Below are 21,452 nucleotides of genomic sequence, written 5' to 3' on the forward strand. Positions count from 1 at the left end.
AACAGAAATAGACTCACAGACATAGAAAACAAACATGGTTACCAAAGGGGAAAGGTGGGTGGGAGGGATAAATTTGGAGGTTGGGATTAACAGATACACACTACTATATATAAAATAAACAACAAGGACCTACTGTTATAGTACCGGGAACTCTACTCAATATCTCGTAATAACCTATAATGGAAAACCATCTGAAAAAGAATATATATATATATATATATATATGTATAACTGAATCACTTTGCTGTACACCTGAAACTAACACAACATTGTAAATCAACTATACTTCAATAAAAAATTTTTTTAATAAAAATAATTTTTTTTAAAAAAGGGCCCGGCTTGCAGGAGTCAGAAACCGTGAGCCGAGGTTCATCTCTTGACAGCAACAACCGTGTGGACCCCGGCAAATTTCTCCCTTAGAAGAAGGAGCTTAAGCACAGCACTGTTAAGCTGTGCTTGTTGTGACTGATGCTGGAAATTTAGCCTAATAAAATAATTCAATCAAAGGAAAAAGCTGTGAGTTCAAGATGTCCACTGTATCATTATAACAACAAGAAGCCACTTGTGGAGGAAGTACAAGACAACACAGCGACCTGGGGGGAGGTTATGCATCCGTGAGCAGGAACGCAGGCCATGAGAATGTTCTCGTCCTTGAACCCAGTGGCAGGCACATGGGTGTCTGTCGTGAGGCAATTCTCTATCCCGGGGGCACACAAACCGCAACCACAAACCACATCTCCTCTTGGTTCAACAAACAGCTCTACTGGAACCATTTAAATAATTCCTTAAGAATCACAGAAACTTCACAACAATCTCAGCAAGCTTATCTCTAAATGTACACATCTTGTCTAACATCATTGAGGACAGGATGTGCACGGGGCACCCAAGGAGGGTTCAATCCACCTTTGCTTTGCACTAGTTTCAACCACAGTCTGCAGCCCCAGACTCCCACTTGCTCTATGGAATCAGTTATGCCTTCTGGAAGGGCTCACAATCCCCTCTTCCAGCAGATCTCTGTCCCATCTGAATCTGTAAAATTTGAGTTTAGACCAAATCCCTTGAGGAATCCACAGAGGTCACTGGCCCCCCCTGGACCTTGCTGTTCCCCAGAACCACCCCCCCCAATCTCCATTTCAAGCACCCCCTCCTCCTATCACCCCGTACGTCCAGCTCACTCCATTGCAGCCCCAGCCCCACGACCCCATCATGTCCACCATCCCCTGTCGCCTCATTTCCCTCCACGCCCAGCGTGGCGTCCCTGCCCCACCTGACACTCACTCCCTTAATCTGCCACCACCACCCCCGCCCAGGCCCCTCGGCCCTCTCTCCCTCTGGGGGGGGGGGGTCAGCCAGTAAACCCCAACTCTGGTTTAATCCACCTCCTCACATTCTCTGAGCCTCAACCTGGCAACTCAACTTACCTGGAGAAAAGAGAGACATGCTGGCTGGTCTCACTTTAAATTCGTGACCTAGGATCCTTCCGTGCCCCGCCCCGGGGCGGGGCGGGGGGCCATCCTGCCACCTCCGTCCTCCGCCTGAGGGGGCCACTCATCCCTGCTGCCTCCTGCCTCCCCAAATCTCTTAACAGCCCTTCCCTCTTCCTCACCCTCACTGCTCTGAATCCTTGACACGTGGCTGTGCAGACGTGGGAGCAAGACGCGATGATCCCTGCTTTACAGGCAAGGAAACAGAGACATTCAGAAGCGAGGTAACAGCTGGGGCGCGTCCCAGCTCAGAGCCACGTGCGTAAACACAGAGCTCTCCTGAGGGTCCCCCGGGGTCCCCGCCCCTCCGCTCTGCTGCTTGCCTCCTGCTACAACGGTGGGCTGTCCTAGCTAAGGACAGACCCTCCGCTCCCACGGGATCCCAGGCCCCCTTCCCCCTCTCAAGTTCCGGCAGGCATCCCCGCCCTCTCTCCCGACTGTTCGTTCCCATCAGCATTCAAACATCTTCAGAAACCAAAGTTCTCAGTTCCAGACCTTCGTCCCAATTTTCTGCTTCCCTTTTGCATCAAAGCTCCTTGAAACGCCATCTTTACTCCCTGTCACCACTTTTCTCCCCATCCTCCCTTGAAGCCACCTAATCAAACTTTGACCAAAACAAAGGCAATGGTCCCTCTGCAGGCGTGTCGGCAGCAGTGCCTCGCAGCGGAGAACTCCCTTCTCCTTAAAACACTGCCTGCGTGTGACTTCATGTCATCATGTTCCCCTGCTTCCTACCCCCCCTCCCCCCAGCTGACCCTCCTCAGTCTCCTCTGCTGGACCCTTCTCATCTCTCCAGCCTTCACATACTGGAGATTCCCCAGACTCGGCCTTTGGACTTTCCCCCTACATCTCTACTCACTCCCTAAAGAGGGGTTACCATCTTCTGAGTTGGGACCACCCTCTGCACATTGTTCACTCTCAAACTGGTACCCAAGCTTCACTCACAAACCCCAGGCTTCTATACTCGGCTGCCTACACGTCCTCTCAATTTGGATGCAGAGTTGAATGGATCCCTCAGACCCAAGGTTGAATCTGGGCTATCCCCCCAAACACCCCAACCTCCTCTTCCCATAGCCTCTCCCCACTTGGTAAGCGGGGCTGGTGGTCTGTTCCACGAGTGGCCCTCGGATGAACCCAAGCCCCTGGAATTCACACCCCTGCAGAGTCCCCTTGTGGCACTTCAATCAACAGAGTGGAAGTGACACAGTGTCAGTTTGGGGCCCAAGGCTTATCAGCATCCAGTTTGGCCCTCCTGGGAGCTTTGAGCCACCGTGTAGGAGTCTGGCAACCCAGCTGGACAGACCATGTGGGAAGGATTCATGGAGACAGAAAGGTTACAAAACTTGATGGGGAGAGAGAGGCCCAGCTGTCCCAGCCACGTTCATCCTACAACCAGCCCACCAGCTGATGACAGGCACACGAGTGACCATTGGCAAGACCAGCAAAAGAGCCACCCGGCTGAGCCCAGCCCAGACTGTGAACATAAATAAAATGGTTATTTTAAGCCACTTCGTTTAGGGTGGTCAATCCCTCAGCAATAGGTCACTGAAACAAACAGCAGCTCTAATGTTTATTATTCCGGTTGCTCAGGTTGAAATCTTAGAGTCATTCTTTATTCCTCTTTTGCTCATACCTTACAACCAAACCACATGCAAAAAGGATACCTGTAGCCTGCTGGCACGTCTTCTAAGTACACCCAGAAACTGCCACTGCCCTTGTCATTGTCTGTCACCTCCTCCATTCCCACCCTGACCCTGCTGCCTGCACCCCAATTGCCCTGTCCCAGTTTACTTTCTACAAAAGAGTCAAAATAATCTTTTTAAACTACAAGGAAAGCCCCGCATTCCTTTGTTCAAAACTCTCCGACAGCCACCCACATCATCCATAATAACACCCCAAGTCCTCAACAATGTCCAGCGAGGCCCTCCGATCCAGCCCCTCCTGTCTTGCCAATTTAATTTCCTGCCAACCCACGCGGATCAACTCTGATCCAGACACAATGGCCTCCCTGCTCGTCCTCAAAATGCCAGGCAAGGGCCACCTTGGGCCTTGTCCACTCACTGACCCTGCTGGCCTGAACAGCCTTCCACTACATGGTCACCTGGCTGGCTTCCTCATCTGGAAGCTATCTTCCTCATCTTCACCTGGCCTGTACTCCAGTGACACCTGGAGAATCCTGCACTGAGCGGCTCATCTAAGAGGCTCACCGGCCCCATCAGCTTTCCATCCCCACCCACCATGCTCTGTGTCTCTCCACTGTGTTTGCATCTCCACATTCTTTTCTTTTTTCTCTCTAGTTTATTGTCTGTCTCTTTCCACCATCACATAAGCTCCGCGAGGCATGGATTCTAACTGTTTTGTTCACTGCTGCACTCCCAGCGCCTAGAACAGTACCTGGCAGGTGTAGTACTCAATAAAGTACTTGTTAGATGAGAGAGCACATGCGTTACTGACGGCTGCCTTTCATAGCCCTGAAAACATGGTAAAAATCGTCATAAACCCCCAAGCTCAACCTTGCATCCTGTGGGCCCCCCCTCCCTGGAGCCCACAAATGAGCAGGGCAGCAACTCTAAAAAACACATGTTTCCCACCTGCTCCAAGGCCTCCAAAGGTTTCCCATCACCCTCAGGATCAAGTTCACCCTCCTTCAACGGCCCACAAGGCTCTGCAGATCTGACCCTAGCCCCCACTCCAGGTTCCCCCGTGCCCCGGCAGCACACACTCCCCCCCAGCCTCACCACCTTCGCTCTCTGGCTTCGCCCGTGCTGTTCCCTCCACCAGGAATGCCCTTCCTCTAGTTCCTTCCACTACTGCCCACTCACCCTTCAGGCTCAACCTACATGTCCCTTTGTCAAAGAGCCCTTCTGTGCCCTCCATCTTCTGTGGCTCCTCCTTTCTCCCTCGTTTTCCTTCCTGGGCTACCCATGATTTGTGCAATTGTAGCAGGTTATCCAGTGGAGGAATTCACCAGCAACTTGGGCTTCTGGAACCACAACTGAGGAAGGAGGACAGACCAAGGTGCTTCTGGAGGCAGGACCAGATACCTACTTTGGGGTAAAAACAAAAAAAACAAAAATGCAAGTCCTCTTGTTCAAAATGATTAAGAATTTCAAGACAGCAACAGCAGAGCAGTAAACCAAGCCTGGGATGCTTCTGAGCATGGGGTGTTATACAACCCCACAGGTCACTTGCCCAGGAAACTGATGACCACGGTTAATGAACTAAAGCAAAATACAGCACTCAAGGCCCAGTGAGGCTGGTGACCTGGGAATGCAGCTGTGCTGGACACCTCCACAAAGATGGGGCTGCGCACTTATTTTATGGAGAGATCAGAGCTTCATCCTCAAGTCGAGGAAGGTAACCTCTCCAGAGTGCCTGCTCATCGAACCAGGTGCCATTCAGGCCAAGCTCGTCCACTGCCAGCTTAGCACAAGCTTAACTGAATGACACAGACGAGAGCCAAGAAGAGGGGAAGAGACAATAAGGAAAGAGATAATCTACAAATAACAAATGCTGGAGAGGGTGTGGAGAAAGGGGAACCCTTCTACACTGCTGGTGGGAATGTACATTGATACAGCCACTATGGAGAACAGTATGGAGGTTCCTCAAAAAACTTAAAATAGAGTGACCATATGATCCAGCAATCCCACTCCTGGTCATATAACTGGAAAAAACCATAATTCAAAAGGATACATGCACCCCTATATTCACAGAAGCACTATATACAATAGCCAAGACAGGGAAACAACCTAAATGTCCATCGACAAATGAATGGATAAAGAAGATGTGGTACATATAGACAATAGAATATTACTCAGCCATTAAAAAGAATGAAATGCCATTTGCAGCAACATGGATGGACCTAGAGATGACCATACTAAGTGAAGTAAGTCAGACAGAGAAAGACAAATATCATATGCTATCACTTACATGTGGAATCTAAAATACGACACAAATGAACATATCTAAGAAACAAAGCAGACTCAGAGACAGAGAGAACAGACTTGTGGTTGCCAAAGGGAAGGGGGTGGGAGATGGATGGAGGGGGAGGTTGGGATTAGCAGATGCAAACTATTACATTTAGGATAGATAAACAACAAGGTCCTACTGTATAGCACAGGGAACTATATCCAATATCCTATGATAAACCGTAATGGAAAAGAATATGAAAAAGAATATATATGTATGTATAACTGAATCACTTTGCTGTACAGCAGAAAGTAACACAGCATTGTAAGTCAACTATGCTTCAATAAAATTTTTTTTAAAAAAGGAAAGATACAATTTCATCAACATTTTTACAGGGCAGGCAACGAAAGCCCAAAAGCCTCATGGGACAATAAAAGGTTTCCCTCTTCCTTTCACAAGTATTTCAGCTTGTCAAATGTTCCCTTGGTTTCTGAATAACAGCTTCTTCCCAGTAAATAAGTTAATAAATAATAGATTAGAAAAGTTTTTCTTTCTGATAGCTGACTGTTGGATAAACACATTTGCTCTTTTAGGAAAAGGCGATGTACACTTCTCATGATTTCCATATTTTAAAACAAGAGGGACTTCCCTGGCGGTCCAGTGGTTAGGACTCCGAGCTTTCACTGCAGGGGGCATGGATTTGATCCCCCGTCAGGGAACTAAAACCCCACATGCTGTGCGGCACAGCCAAATAAAAAAATTAAAAAATAAAACACAGGAGCCAGAAGGTGATGTCTCTGAGACACTCCACCTGCCGCCATACGGTCCCCACAGTGCTGTTGGGCTTCTCCACATCTGACCTGGGCAACTTCAGTTACTCTGACAGTCTCTCTCCTGTATCACTCAGGAGTCTACATTGAATTTTAGAATATGATCCACGATGCAAGTACGTTTCACATGGTGACCCAGTACACACGTATCAACAGAACGAAAAAGTTTCACCTGCTGTACGCTCTGGTATTTACTAATGTATTTTATTTCATTTTTTAGAAATGATCATCTGACCCACTAAATTGGTTTTATAACCCACAAAACAGGCTGTGAACCAGAGTTTGGAAACATGGTTTGGGGTCAACTCAGTGCTGTCACGGCCCAGATTCCAGCCCCCAGGTCTTCACTCAAAGCTCCGTCTGGTGGTCTACACCATCCACAGGAATCAGAGAGGGGGCTTTTTAAAAGGCAAGCACTTAAACGATTCTTCTAGCAAAAAGGATGCGAATTACATGGCCAGGAGACAGAAATTAAGGGAAGGCAGCAGTATGTCAGCTTGGTGTGTGGAGCCCCCGAGCAGAGGGCAGGGAAAGGGGAGACAAGGGAACCTTCCAGGTCACGCTGCTCAGCATGGGCCCCCAATCCCATGGAAAGTAGTGCAGGTTCCCAGGATGTCAGACTCCCTCATGAGCAAACCCATGAGAACATCCCCAAGAAAAGGCTTTTCTGTCCCCTCTGAGGCTCCCTGTTGTCGCTTTCCTCTTCAAAGAGCCTGTCTCACCCGCCCCCTCCCTCTTGCTGGTCTGGCCTCCAGGCCAAGCTGAGCTCATGGAATCCAGCCCCTTCCCTGCAGCCAAACAAGACCACAGCCCTCAAGGCAGTTTCCCCAGGCTACGCCTTCAGGGGCTCCAACCATTTCAAGTAGGCCTTTGGGATCCAGAACTTTCATTCCCAGCACACCCTCCCCATGGTTACGTCCCTCCCTCCTAATCACTGATGCACCTATGGAAACTGAGCAGAACCCTGTGGGGCTCCTGGGCATGGAAGCCTTTCAAACAGTTGCTAATCAGGGAAGGGAGGGGATCCAGAGACAAGGGAGGAGCAGCCAGGAAACAATAGTGCAGCCTTGGGGCAGGGTCCTGGTTCGCCTTAAGGGATACACATAACAATATCTTTGAGCTCTTCTGCAGAAAGAAAACCCCCAACAAATGGAAAATGTTAGCATTCTTCATTCCAGAGAAGACCACCTGAGGCCAGACGAGGAGGGCAGGCCCTGCACACACCCTGATCCTTATCAGCAACCCAACCCTTGAACTCCTTACCTCCTGGTTTGGGACACACAGTTTTGAGGGGCAGGAGCTCGCTGTGTCTCCCTTTGCCTGGCAAAGCAATAAAGCTATTCTTTTCTACTTCACCCAAAACTCTGTCTCCAAGATTCGATTCGGCACCAGTGCAAAGAAGCCGAGCTTTCGGCATCAGCACCAGGATGGGCAAGGGAACCCGGGTGGGCTGGACAGCCGAGTCCAGGCATCTCCCACCACCCACAACGCTCCCGATGCCCACACACCTCTCAGCTGCAGATGCCCACACACCTCTCAGCTGAACACAGAGCGGCCTTCCCTATCTCCTCCAAAACGAAGCCACTACCCAGAGGCGGGAGAGGCTCCACGGGGGCCATCAGCGTGGAGGATGCTGGGTCCTCTCGACAAGGTTTCCCGGGATGGGCGCAGCACCAACAAGAGTTATTGCGCATCTACCAACCAGCAGGCACACAGCTCCCCACATGGGCAGTGAGGTCTGGATCATCAATGGGGTTAAGGCCAATGACAGCCAGCAACAGGAGGTGGCCAGGTGCCCAGAGGCGGGGCGGGGGTGGTGGTGCAGGTGGAGGCAGCCTCACTCTTGCCCACACTATTTCCTTCCTCCTGTTTTCTCTCTGTGGCCAATGTGCCACGTCCATCTCTCTAGGTCACCTTTAATCTTCTCTAGGACACAGCAGGAGACAAAGAAATCCCATCTTGAATTGTCCTTATCATCTTGTGTGCCTTCCCTGCCCTTGAAGCATCACAGCCCCTCCAGAGAAGCAAATGCAAGGCTCATGCTCTGGGGATGATCATTCACATAAAATATCCTTTCCAATAATCCCTGGAACATCCATACTTGACCGCAGCTCTGACCTTTCCCCACTCTGCATCCCCAGTCTCCCGAGCGGGAAAGCCTGTGAGGGACAGAAGGCACCCAGACGACTGGCCACAAGCCCCAGGGGACACGCCCACCTACCTTGGTCAGATCCATTCCAAGTTTGAGCTGAGAAATGAGGTGAAGGATTACACTGCGCTGATCCTCCATGACGCCCACTTCTGTCTCTTCCTGATCTTCAGTGTCACTTTTCTCATCTTCTGACGAAACCAATTCGGGGCCTGAGTTTGGCTAAAATGAGATCATCAGTAAAAATCACCAGCTTGGTCCTGAGAAGCAAGAAGCACAGCACCGAACCCATATGCTTAGCAAGGGCAGAGTCCAAGACTGCCCAGATAGAGTTTCTCCATAAACTGGTCCTTCCGGCAGTGGGCAGAAGACGATCTTTCTTTCTTTTTTTTTTTTTTTGCAGTACGCGGGCCTCTCACTGTTGTGGCCCCTCCCGCCGCGGAGCACAGGCTCCGGACGTGCAGGCTCAGCGGCCATGGCTTACGGGCCCAGCCGCTCCGCGGCATGTGGGATCCTTCCGGACCGGGGCACGAACCCGTGTCCCCTGCATCGGCAGGCAGACTCTCAACCACTGCGGCACCAGGGAAGCCCAGAAGACGATCTTTGGGGTGCAGGCCCCACCTTTAAGCACCTGAGGAGCCCTCTCATCTTCCCCTCACCTGTGAGTGAGCCTTCTAGCCTAACCACCTCCCCCGACAAGAAAGCTTCCTGCCCTCTAAGAATCTAACTATAATATTCAAGTGTGAGTTCCTTCACCTTGGCTATTCCCAAATAATATTCTCGTGTTAACTAGTACAACCCAGGGCACTATAGCTAATGTAAATTTCTCTGTTTATAAGCAAAAGTCAGACACCCCTGAAACTGACATTACCTTATTTATGGGAAAATTTACTCTGAAATTATTTCTATTCCCATCAGTGAATATCACTACAGCAAGTAAAAAAAAAAAAAAAAAAAAAAAGGCTCAGTGCTGGCATTAATTTATGGAGGGAAACAAAAATGAACATGTAAAGAAAAAGTCCGAAATTTTACAATAATGCTAAGCTTCAACCTGGCTAACAGACCCTGCACTTTCCTTGATGTAAGTTTTATTCATTAAATCGCTTGATTCCAGTTTTCCAAATTACAGAGAAAGCAGGCAAGTTAATAAAATATACAAGGTGGGTTGCTGAGCGCATAATCTTCTAATACCTAACTACCAAGAACTCTGGCTACAATTACAGCTGTCCTCACAATTCTGTTGAAAGAAATAATCCTATTCACCATTCTTTTTTTTTTTTTTTTTTTTTTTTTTGCAGTACGCGGGCCTCTCACTGTTGTGGCCTCTCCCGTTGCGGAGCATGGGCTCCGGACGCGCAGGCTCAGCGGCCATGGCTCACGGGCCCAGCCGCTCCGCGGCATGTGGGATCTTCCCGGACCAGCGCATGAACCCGTGTCTCCCGCATCGGCAGGCGGACTCGCAACCACTGCGCCACCAGGGAAGCCCCCTATTCACCATTCTTAATTTATGTATGTTCTCATAGTACTTGTTTCTATGTCAGCAAAAGCACTCTACACAAAACACTATGTAATTGTTTCTAATTACTGTTGACTAGTCAGACATAATGAACTTAACATATAGAAACACGGGAGCCCAAACATTTTAATATAAAAGGATACAGACTTGCCCAAATATCCGAGCAAAAACTAATGATTTTCAATCTCATTAGACAGAACCATCTCATCTACTTCCAAAACACAAAAGTTATTTAGCGATCAAGGTGTTTATAATTGTCCTTCGTCACCAACACTCCAGAGGAAATATGGTGCTCTTTCCACTGGGGTAGCGTTTTAAAAATTTCAGTTGAAATGGACATTTACCATGGACATACTGCTCAAATTATTCCCAAGGCCATGGGGCTTTCCTCCAGCCACAAGTCAAGCTTCCATCATGTGCCTGGTTCCCTAGACTCATGTCATGTGTGCTATGTGACATCACTGGAAAGGTGCTTTGCTAGATATACTGAAATAACTGAGGGCTCCTGACCCCCACCATGGTCCAGAGAAGACTAACCAGAGGGGGAGTCTGGGGCCATAGGCCACCCTGATTCCACACTGGGAAATCAGAGACAGAGGGACAGGAACCAGCACTTTCTGTCAATGCCCAGAAGCTCCCTACCTCTCCTCCGGCTTCAGCTCCTATGCTGCAGTGCCCATGGCGGCCAAGGTCACTGTGGTTACGAGTCTGACGGGCTAAAGCAGGGCCACCCTCCCATATACCTGCCCTCCTGACCTTCCCTGCTCCTTCCCCCTCCTCTGGGTTTCAGGCAAGTTTTAAAGGGTGGCTGTCTCCATTCACTGTGAGTTTGCATTTCCTGTCAGTTGCCACCAAAGCCAGAGAGCTCAGACACACTCCCTTCAATGCCAAGGTGATGGAGCTGCTACTTCCTTTGCAGTAACCTGCTGGGTGGTCACCTATATTAGCAGACATCCCCTCCACCCAGGGCAGCGGGGCAGGAGAGTGCAAGGCCTGGGTATCTTGTGTGGGAGGAAAAAGGACAATCGAAAGCAAATCACGCTACCAAGCTTTCAAGGTCCTTATACATCTCAATAAGAAAGGGAGCTCCATGGGAAAAGAATCTGAAAAAGAACAGATACATGTATGTGTATAACTGAATCACTTTATACCTGAAGTTAACACAACATTGTTAATCAACTATACCCAATATGAAATAAAAATTAAAAACAAAAACCAAAAAAAAAAAAGGGGGAGAGAGAAAAGGAGCTCCACCTGGAGTGCAATTGTTCCTGCTTGAAATTAGTCGCTCTCACAAAGCACTGATTGTAAACTAAACAAATCAATAGCTCAAGTAAGTTTTATGAAGTGGAGAACTGTTCTTTCTTCTGAAAGTGTGATTTTCCCATCTGCCCACAAGCCAGTGCACCCCTCCCACCCACTGCCACACTCGCAGGGAGATGCTTACAGACCACAGGGACCAAACGTCTCCTGCTGTCTGCCTTCCTTGGAAACCAAATGCAGCTGGTCCCTGATTTCCAGGAGCCAAGACGCCTTCTGCAAGCTCCTGCCACATCTTACGAAGAAAATATATTACTGTGCACACAAACCTCTCCAGCTTGTCCCACTTCAATCAACATCACATTTCCTGTGTCTGGTGATGCCGTCAGGGACACTGGCTCCAGCAAGGAGAATTGGGCTGGTGCACAGGCCTCAGAAGCTGACTCACTCCAGGGCGACTGGCGGCCAGAGCTCCTGGGGGCCCTGAAGTCCCGCCAAGGGAGGAAAGGCCACAGGGAGCCTGACACACATCCCCTCACTGGCACAGACCCTTAGCAAACGGTGCCCTAAGCTTAAACAAGGATCCAGCAACATTTCTGTCTCCTGCAGCTTCAGAAAACTTGCAAAAATTCTCTTATCCAACCTTGAGTAAATAATCAGGATTTTTTTAAAAAGCTGGTTTCATTCATCACGTTGTCAGTGAATATCTTAGAAGACACCCCCAATTCCACCCACACTGGAACTCAAGTCCATATGCAGAAGGTGAGACCACCCTCTGGTGTGGGTCCAAAATGGGGGCACGTGGATGGAGGGTAGGGGTTCCCAACAGGGCATGTCGGTCTGAAGGAGGTCAACTGGCCGTGTAAACACCAATCTGTGGGCACCCTCAAAGCACCCATGGTTATTAGCAGGGGCTCTGAGAAATGGAGATTTCGAAGAACCAGGCTTTGACGGAGTTTTAAAGACAGAAAACCTTCCCTTTTAGGGTCAAGGGTTTGCAGATTCTGCTGTTCTGATGTGAAATCCACAACAACGGTAACGGTCAGTGGATGCAAGTCTGCTTTCCACAGTCAGGCCCACGTGCTCATCACATCCTCACCCTCCCGCTCATCAAGTTCTGCTCCTCTCCTGGGTGCCCCTGTATGCCCACACCCTCCTATACCAATGGATTTCTGCTTGTAAAGTGATGACAACTGTCCTGAGGTGATCAAAGGTGACAGAACGGTCTTTCTCCACCTCAGAAGAAAACTGAAAATAAGAAATGGCTTTATAACGCTGAGAAAGTTCCTAAGACTCAAGCAAGAAGAATCTTTAAATACTGCCGTTCCCCAGAGAGCTTTGCAAATGAGCCAGCCCAAACCGTAAAAATGTACACAAACTTGAAGATAAAATGGAATTAGAATATGTTGTAAAGAGAAGCAGGCTTTGGAAAAAAGAGGTTTCTAATAAAAGCAAAAAATTATGACTCAGTATTGCTACCACACGAGTACCGCAGGACATGGGTGCTACAACAATCCAGGGACTCTTGCCTTGTTAGCAAATGGGGGAGACAGACAAGCAAAGGTGATGGACAGGAAAAGGCCACCTGGCAGCTGGGGTCCAGGGGCACCCCTGGTAGCTCAGCAGTGACCTGGGCCCTAAAGCAAGGATTCTTAATCTGGGCCCTGTGGACACTCGTTAAGATACCTACCCATACCCTTGACATTTCATATTCAAATTGTGTGTCTGGGCATTTTATGGAGAGAGGGTCCTGCTCTCCATGGATTCTTAGAAGGGTATCTGCCCGGGGCTGACCTCAGGCCTCGCAAGGTCTGCAGGGTCTCAAGGTCTGAAGGGTCATGGAAGAGAGATGGGCTCTCAGGGTGGGAAGTGGTTGAATCAAAGACGGTCCCAGCACCTGCAGACGTGCCCCTGCCTTACCACCAACCTGTACTCCTTCTCTGATAGGAGGCAGCTCCTCCACGGGCCAAGGACCAAAGCCAGAAGCAACACCATGACTTGAGTTAGGTTTATGTGGCTCCAGCAGTCTTGTCAAGGGGGACACGGTGTAGGGGAGACACTGAACTTTCTTAGCGTCTCTTCTTTTTCACAAAATTTTAATTCTTCAATACAAATGCAAATTCCAAGCAAGACTGAAATTCCAACCTCTTTTATTCAATACACATATGTGATTTAACTACAGTTGGAGTCAGTTCCAGGAAAAAAAAACCCCAGGAAACAGACATTTATCTTTAGAGTCCATTCAATGCCCTGTCAGAGGCCTAACTCCACCCCACGCTCCCAAATCCACCCCCCCTTCCCAGGCCTCGCTCTATTTTCCCTTCCTCAGACGGTGTACGTCTCTCTTCACAATGATCTCTGCTTCTTTCTTAACTGAGACCTGGCCCTCAGACAGCTGGGACCAGTATAAGCAGTTGGATCTACTGTACTAACATCCTCTTTAACCTAATGTCTTAAAGGGCTGAACCCTGAGACTCAAGGCATTAGAGAGAGGCCTGTGCATTACCCAGCCTTCCCAGAAGGCTTTTCACTGTTGGGTGGGGAGCAACTCCACAAAGAGTCCTGAAAACCTAGACATGCAGGTGTGAGGGGTCTCCTCCAGCAAGGATCGGGATGGACTCCTACAGCCATCTTCTGCCAGGTAAATAAGCATCCTGGAAGAGGCATTCATAACTAAACAACGTCTTCAACAGAAAACCATAATCCACTGAGCTCAAGTTAGCCACCACTCTCCTGAAATTCTACCTGACCAAGATACAAAGACAGCTAGAGAATGAACATTCTCCTCTGGCAGCGAACACACTTCACCTCAATCATTTTTAAAGCCTGGCATCTCTCCCCACATGCTGGTACCTTGGCATGGAGGCACGGGTGGGCTGTGCCATCCCAAAGAACCTTGGCATTGAATGCAAGAACCCAATGTAGCCCAGATATCGTCCTTATGGGAAACGGGGGGAACACAGCCATGTCAAGAAGACTCTCTGGTATTCTGGGGGCCAGCGAAAGGTGGGCAGCGGGGAAGAAGACCCAGAGCATCACCACCCTCAGATACCCTCAAATGAGAGAAATGTCTGTATCACAGCAGCGGGCAGAAGAGTAACCAGGAAATGATGTGTCCTCCTATGCGACGTGCTTCTCAAGCCCACAACTACACAGAACATGCAATGACATGCAATCACGGCCACCAGGGCGAGTCTGCTTTTGCTCACTAGGGGATAAAAGTCAAGAGAAGCTGGTCTTCCAGAAAATAAGGGGTTTTAGGAAAAATAGGAACGTGAAACATGGACAGAGCTTAGGGGGTCAGAGAGACTGGGAGGGTGGGTACATGGAGACAGACCAAGGGGACAAAAAAAAGGAAATGCAGTGAATACTGGAAGAAAAGCAAGAGGGTCTGAGTGTCTAAGGGGTACAAGTACCCAGGGACCAACAACCAAACCAATTTCTTTCTGGTTCTAATGATAAATGATATTACTCTCTCTTTAATTTCTAGTCATTTTTTCATCTCAATATTCACAGTGTATTTAACCAAGTTATCACAACCATTACTTGGTCCTCAGAGCGCATCTTCACATCAGTAACATTTTATCAGTAAATCCTAAGAAGCCCCGCCTGACAGCCCAAGGTCACGAGAAACTGGCACAGCTGGATCCGAGGACCCCGTCCAACTTGGGGCTCAAGTCAACAAGCATCAGCAGAGCCTGGAGCCCCCAAAGACAGCCAGACATCCAGCAAATTCCACCAGTAATTTCTGGCCCTCATTCCCCAATAGGAAATGTCTACCCCGTGACTGTCAAGTGCACGGTCCTCCCTACCACGCGCTTGGAACAATTATCTCCCGAGGACTGACACAGACGTGAAGCTTGTCCTCTGAACGTGCAGTGGCTGCTCCTGGGGACCTACTGTTCACCCCACGCTCAGCACAGGCAGGGTTTCTCCTCCAGAAGAGTCTCTCTAATTCCCCAAAAGTAGGCCATCCTTGCTCGGTGGAAGGGCTCTCGGTCAGAACGGATGGATGCTTGTCTCTGGTCACAAGTCATGCCAGAGGGCTGCCGTCGGTCACACGTCTTCGGATGGTGTCTGGTCTGGCTGACGGCCCTCGGCCCTGATGCAGGGCGGCAGCTGAAGGCTCCTCACATGTACCGTCCTCTCTGTGGAGCCACGTTGAAGCCAGGCCACCGACTGGGCCTTGGAGGCCACCCCCTTAGGGGGCCTTATCTGGCCATTTGGAGGTAGGTACAATGAGGCCACTGTGGTGGGGTGGGTGGGACCTGACGGAGAAGTTGGCTCTTATCCTTGACAGGTTCAAGTAGAAGCATGTCCACGCAGCCTGCTGGTCCCAGCTGCCATCTGGGGGGCACTGAGTTGGCTGCCACTGCCATCATAATCCTGCCGCCTCCCCGTGGACGCGCTGGCTTTCTGGCTCTACCCACACATACATACACATTTACCACACTTGGCTCTCACAGACTGCAAGGACAGATGCTCGTCCTGAGCAAAGGGGCCGACCTGCAGAAAGGTTCATTTTAAATCAAACACATCCTGGAAGGCAGAAGGAAGTTGCTTCCGGGGAGGGGGGTGCAGGGTGGGGGGTACATTCGTCATCAGCCAAGGTCATGGGGAACATCACACCAAGAAGATTCAAAAAGCGTTCCTTTCAAGACACGTGAGGTAAGCATTCAGAGGGAGGAGAATCGCCAGCCCTTTTCCAGCATCCGTGTGTCTACTTGAAAATCATTTTAAATGAAAGCAGAAAAGAAAGGAATTGCGAAGGAGCAAAGGAAACCTCAAGAAAGCACCGCAAAGGAAAAAGGAAGCAGCAGCCGCAAACAAAGAGGGAGGTGATTATTTTACAGTTGAGGTTTTGGAAGCGCATCAGCGGGACCCCTAGTCCTGGCATGTGGGCACCGGGAATCAAGGGGAGGGTGCCAGCATGGTGGGTCAAGCAAAGTGCCAGCGCCGCATCCAGTGCTTTATGGCCTTTTCTCCATCAGCAGAAGTCCAGCCCTTTCCAGCCCAGCCCAGCACTGAATTCACAGCCGGGCCGAGGGCTCAGCAAAGCTCTGCAGGGTGAAGGGGCACGCCCACCGTGCCCTAGTCCTGGGTGGCACCGGCAGCACGGGTCACGCTTCCCAACTCACAGGAAGCCCTGAGGATGGGGATAAAGGTCACGAGAAGGAGAAGAAAGAGGATGCATCACCACAGCTCTGCAAGGCAGCAAAGCATCCAGGGAGAGCTCTGCGTGGTGGCTGCAGAGAGACGGCCCTGGACATAAATCCTGAATCCGCCACCTTCCACCTGGCAGGCTGTCTCCTCACCTGTGAGGTGGAGATGGTACCACCCACCCCCTGGAGGGCTGCTGAGAGGCCCGGGGAAGTCAGGGCGCGGGAACTGGGTGCAGAGGGAACACTGAGCAGCATCCTCATGGGCACATGGTGGACCAGTGGCCGTGGGGATCTAGAAACCACAGCTGAAGTGCCCACCGCCCCTGCTTGTGCTCGTTCCCATCCCGGCAGCATCCTTCTGGAAGCTGCAGGATGCCGCCCATGCTGACTCCCAGGCCCTCCTCAGCAAAGATGACACCGAGGGTTCTGGGGCTGCAAACATCCAGGCCCCCCAAATAGTCCATGGCCCTGACCACGAGGTAGCACCACTTCCTGGACCTGGGGCTGCAGCAGGAAGGGGTTCACAGAGACCCGCCCTCCAACAAACCTCAGCCTAGAGTCACATGCAGACCCGGGAACCACGTGGGGCAAACACACAGCAGCCAGGACAGTGAATTGGACACTGCAGGCCATCCCCTGGCCTCAGGAGACCTGCTGTGGTCTGCAGGGAGTGACAGGACGGGGGTGCCTGCCATCCAAGGCTACCCAGGAAAGGTAGGGAAGAAATTCCCTGAGACCCAGCCTAGCCTTCCGGGCCCCTGATGAGAGGAAAAGTGATGGTTTAAGACATAAAAGGACGCCCCCCTCCTTCTTGGGGTGGGCTGAAGGGTAAGCAGTCACCAGGCCTGAACGAGGTACCATTGCACCAGCTGCCTTGAACTCAAAGCACCGCGTGAGATACTGAAGACAGAAGGATGCGGTCTTAAGCCACGGTCTCTGCATTCAGCCAGCGGGGATCTGTTGCAGGACCTTTCTTTCTCCAGCCCTGGGTGGGACTGGTACGTTCCCAACTCCTCATTCGAGACTTAGTTCAACCATGCTTCACGGGGGCAGAGGCGATGCCTCCATCCTAACCAGGAATCCCTAAGCACCCTGTCCGCGCCCAGCTCGGCACTTACCCAACTGTATTTATGCAACTGCCCATCTATCTGCTTTCCCATTGGAGCAGGACAGTCAGCTCTCTTCTGGTACAGGAACACTGATGATCGGGGCTGGCTGCTTAGGGCTCTGGGTCAATGTGGATTAGAAGCCTCCTCCAGGATCTGGGAGGAAGAATGCCCTGATCCAGCAGGCACATCAGTCGGGAGCTCGGGAGGGGAGAATGACAGCCACGGAGTTGTCAGCTTACCCAACTCAGAGCTCCGTGATGATGGGAAGCCTGTCTTACTCAGGCTTTCATTGCTAGAATCCCAACACAAAGCCTGGTTTTATAATAGCGGCTCAGTTTAAAAAAAAAATTGTAAGGACTGAATGAATAAAACTAAAGAAAAATCGGGAAAACGAGCGTGCAAGACAAAATCCAGATTTAAAATGAGAAGGCCAGCCAGTCACAGAAGACCACATATGACACGATCCCACTTATATGAGATGCCCAGAACAGGCCAATCTACAGGGACAGAAAGTACATTAGTGGTTGGTGGGGGATGGAAGGATGGGGGGATTTGAGGTGACAGCTAAGAGGTAAGGTTCCTTTTGGGGTGATGAAAATATCCTAAAGCTGACTGTAGTGCTGGCGGTACATAGCCGGGAGCATCCTCAAATCCATAGGATGGCACACTTCAAATGGGTGAATTGACATGGCATGTGAAGCATATCTCAATAAAGTTGTTACTTTAAAATTTAAAAAAAATAAAAGGACACATGATGCAAAGTCAAACAAGGCCAGAAGGAAGGTGACGTGTGCAGGGCCAGACTCTGGCCTGAGTCTCACCAAGGAGCAGCGCTTAGGGCGGCAGAGAAAGGCGGGGCCCTTCCAACCAGAGTGACGTGACAGGGAGGTTTGGCTCAGCCCAGACTGTATGTGGCTTTGACCTTAGGACTAGACTCACTCCCTTGGAAAGCCCACGTGATTGATGCCGTGGCTTTAAACCATTTGTACACTGATGGCTTCTAAGTTTATATCTCAAGTTCAGCCTTCTCCCCTGACTTCCAGCTTTGTGTGTCCAACTGTCTATCCACACCCCCTGAGCTATTAGGCAGAACAACGGACTCCCAGACACGTCCCCGTCCTAATCCCTGAAACCTGTGAATATGTTACTTTACATGAAAAAGTGGCTTTACAGATGTGATTAAAGCCTGGAATCAGGGCAAGTACCCTGGGTTATCCAGATGGATCCAACAGAATCACAGAAATCCCTAAAACTCGAGACTCTTTCCTGGCTGTGGTCAGAAGAGGAGATGTACCCATGGAAACGGGTCAGACATGCAGCATTGCTGGCTTTGAAGATGGAGGAAGGAGCCACAAGCCAAAGAAAGCAGGCAGCCTCTGGCAGCTGGAAAACACAAGGAAATCGAGTCTCCCCTAGAGCCTCGAAGAAAAACCTCGATTTTAGCTCCATGAGACCTATGTCGGACTTCTGACCTACAGAACTATAATACGATCAGTTTGCATTGTTTTAAACCAACAAGTCTGTGATAATTTGTTACAGCAGCAATAGAAAATTAACACACTACCTAATAGGCATATTAAACATAATATATCCAAAACACACCTTGCAACTCACACCTCCAAAACGTGATCCTCTGTCTCAGGAAATGGCAACTTCATTTTTCCAGCCACTTGGCCAAAAGCCTCAGCACCACCCCTGACTCCAGTCTTCCTCACGTTCCACCCACACCACAGCGCCCAGTAAACCCTGCCAATTGCATCCGCAATCCAATTACTCTCACAACCTCCACTCCCTGGCACAGGCCACCGTCAGCTCTCACTAATTTACTGCAACAGCTTCCCAGCAAGTCTCCCGCACCCCCTCTATGGCCTCGGTCTCCTCACAGCAACCAGCAGGCATCTTCAGTCATAAAGCAGATCCTCTAACTCATGGTCAAAACACTCCCCACTTCCTTCAGAATCAAAGTTCTTATTGGGGCCCACGAGACCCCATGTGATCTCGCCTCACTGCTTCTCTTACCTTCCTTCCCACCGCACCCCTCCCCCACCCTCCTCAGGCCCCGCCAGCCACTTTCTGTTCCTAGAACACATGAAGTGCACGTCTACCTCAGGGCCTTTGCACCTGCTGTTACCTCCCTTCTCCCCCTGGATTCCTGCATGGCTTCATCCCTCCCTTCACTCAGATCTCTACTCAAGTGTCACCTGACCATCCTCCCCACCTTCCCCATCATGCCCCACACACACCCCCACCCCGCCAGGCTGCTCCTTCCCTCCTGGCACTGATCGTATCATATGCTGATTGATCACCTCTGTGCCCTGGAGAAGGTCAGCTCACGAGAACCAGGCTGTGTTTTGTTCAGTGTTGTGTCTCTATCAACAAAGGTAGGACTTGACACTGACATATTCCTTGAATGAGTAAATACACACTTGGCTTTCCCCTTTGGAAGCGAGCAACTACTGACGATCACTAAGAGGCTGAAGAATATAACCCAGGCCCCAAGGAATGGCCTGTTAAGTCACGATGTGACTGTCGCAGGGGTGATGGGCACTGAGAACCATTCTGGAAGCTTCCTGCAGCCACGGTTCAGCATGAGGGAGAACGGCGTGCACAAACAGACCCATCGGGCTCTGTGTGAGGCACAGGGGAGGAGCACAGACGGCGTAGGACACGGCCTGGGTCCCCCGTGGGTCTGCAGCCTCTGTGCGGACAGTGGCTGGTGTGGGCTCCCAGTTGCAGGGTCAACAGTGAGCACCGCAGGAGCCATGGGGGAGCACCAAGGCGGCGGCGGGCAGTTCAGAAGGAAGAAGCAAGCTCTGGAGGGAGCAAATGGAACCACAGAGGAGAGAGCTCAGGAGATTCAGACGCAGCATCATTCAAGTGGGAAAGAGCCGTTAGCATCTCACCTCGCACACCTCAACGGGCCCCCGCAGCACCCCGCCTTCTCTGTTTCACTCACCATCCTCCTTGTCACCCAGGTTTGAGGCCTGCAGGTTCACAGACACCTCCCCAGTGCCCCAGCGCCCCGACACCCACCCGCTTACACATCCCTTCCCTCTCCCATCTCTGCCATCACACGCTGGGCCTCGGGCACGTCTCATAGGATCCGAACACTTCCCAGATTCTCATCTGCTCCAGACCCCTCCTCTCATGCTCTGTTTCATATTGCACCACTAGAATGTTCTTCCCAAAACACCCGCTTCTCTGTTCAAAGTCTTCAAGGCCATCCCATTGCCCAGAGAAAACGATCCACTCACTCAGCCCACCGTTTCGGGCTTTCGTCCCCCAGACCCCTGTTGCCACATCCCCTCCTGCTCTTTACCTAATCCTCCTCCAGCCTAGACTTACCCTGCCTGGTGCGGTACCACCAGCCACAAGTAGCTATTTAAATGAATTAAAATGAAATACAATTTAACCAGCCACACTGTAAGTACTCAGCAGCCACAGGTGGCTGGTGGCTACCATATTGGTCAGTTGGCAAAGAAAATATTTTCATCACCGCACAAGTTCTACACTTTATTTTATTTTATTTTAATATTTATTTATTTGGTTGCACTGGGTCTTAGTTGCGGCTTGTGGGCTCCTTAGTTGCGGCTCGCAGGCTGCTTAGTTGTGGCATGTGAACTCTTAGTTGCAGCATGCGTGTGGGCTCTAGTTTCCTGACCAGGGATGGAACCCAGGCCCCCTGCACTGGGAGCACAGAGTCTTAACCACTGAGCCACCAGGGAAGTCCCAAGTTCTACACTTTAAATGTCCCCCCGACTCATTTCCATGCCTCCCACCATTTGTGATTTCTCTGCAGAAAGAGCACCCATGCCCTGATGCAGGCTCTGATGATCCCAGGGCAGAGGGAATCCCTCCCTCCTCTAACACCCCACATGGAAGCCTCGCCAGGGTCGCTCACAGGTTACTGCCTTGCCTATCTTTTCCTAACATTTTGGCAATAAAATGCTCAGTGAGAACAGATCATTTTAAAACTCTAAAATTCCTACTGAACCACAGATGAACCATTTTACAAGCACCTTCACCGAAGAAA

General features: G+C 50.4%; 1 protein-coding gene across 2 annotated transcripts in view; it reads right to left on the reverse strand.

Moving 5' to 3' along the window:
• The window catches only part of OSBPL10 (oxysterol binding protein like 10), a 294,376-nt gene that overhangs the window by 24,920 nt on the left and 248,004 nt on the right, over window positions 1-21,452 (reverse strand). For both annotated transcript variants that reach the window (XM_060109530.1, XM_060109531.1), the window contains one exon: window positions 8,445-8,594. In XM_060109530.1, the coding sequence (XP_059965513.1) occupies window positions 8,445-8,594 (150 nt within the window). The remainder of the gene's footprint in view (window positions 1-8,444; window positions 8,595-21,452) is intronic.

Source organism: Mesoplodon densirostris, chromosome 10 (assembly GCF_025265405.1).
Source record: "Mesoplodon densirostris isolate mMesDen1 chromosome 10, mMesDen1 primary haplotype, whole genome shotgun sequence".
In the NCBI taxonomy this organism is placed as follows: Eukaryota; Metazoa; Chordata; class Mammalia; order Artiodactyla; family Ziphiidae; genus Mesoplodon; species Mesoplodon densirostris.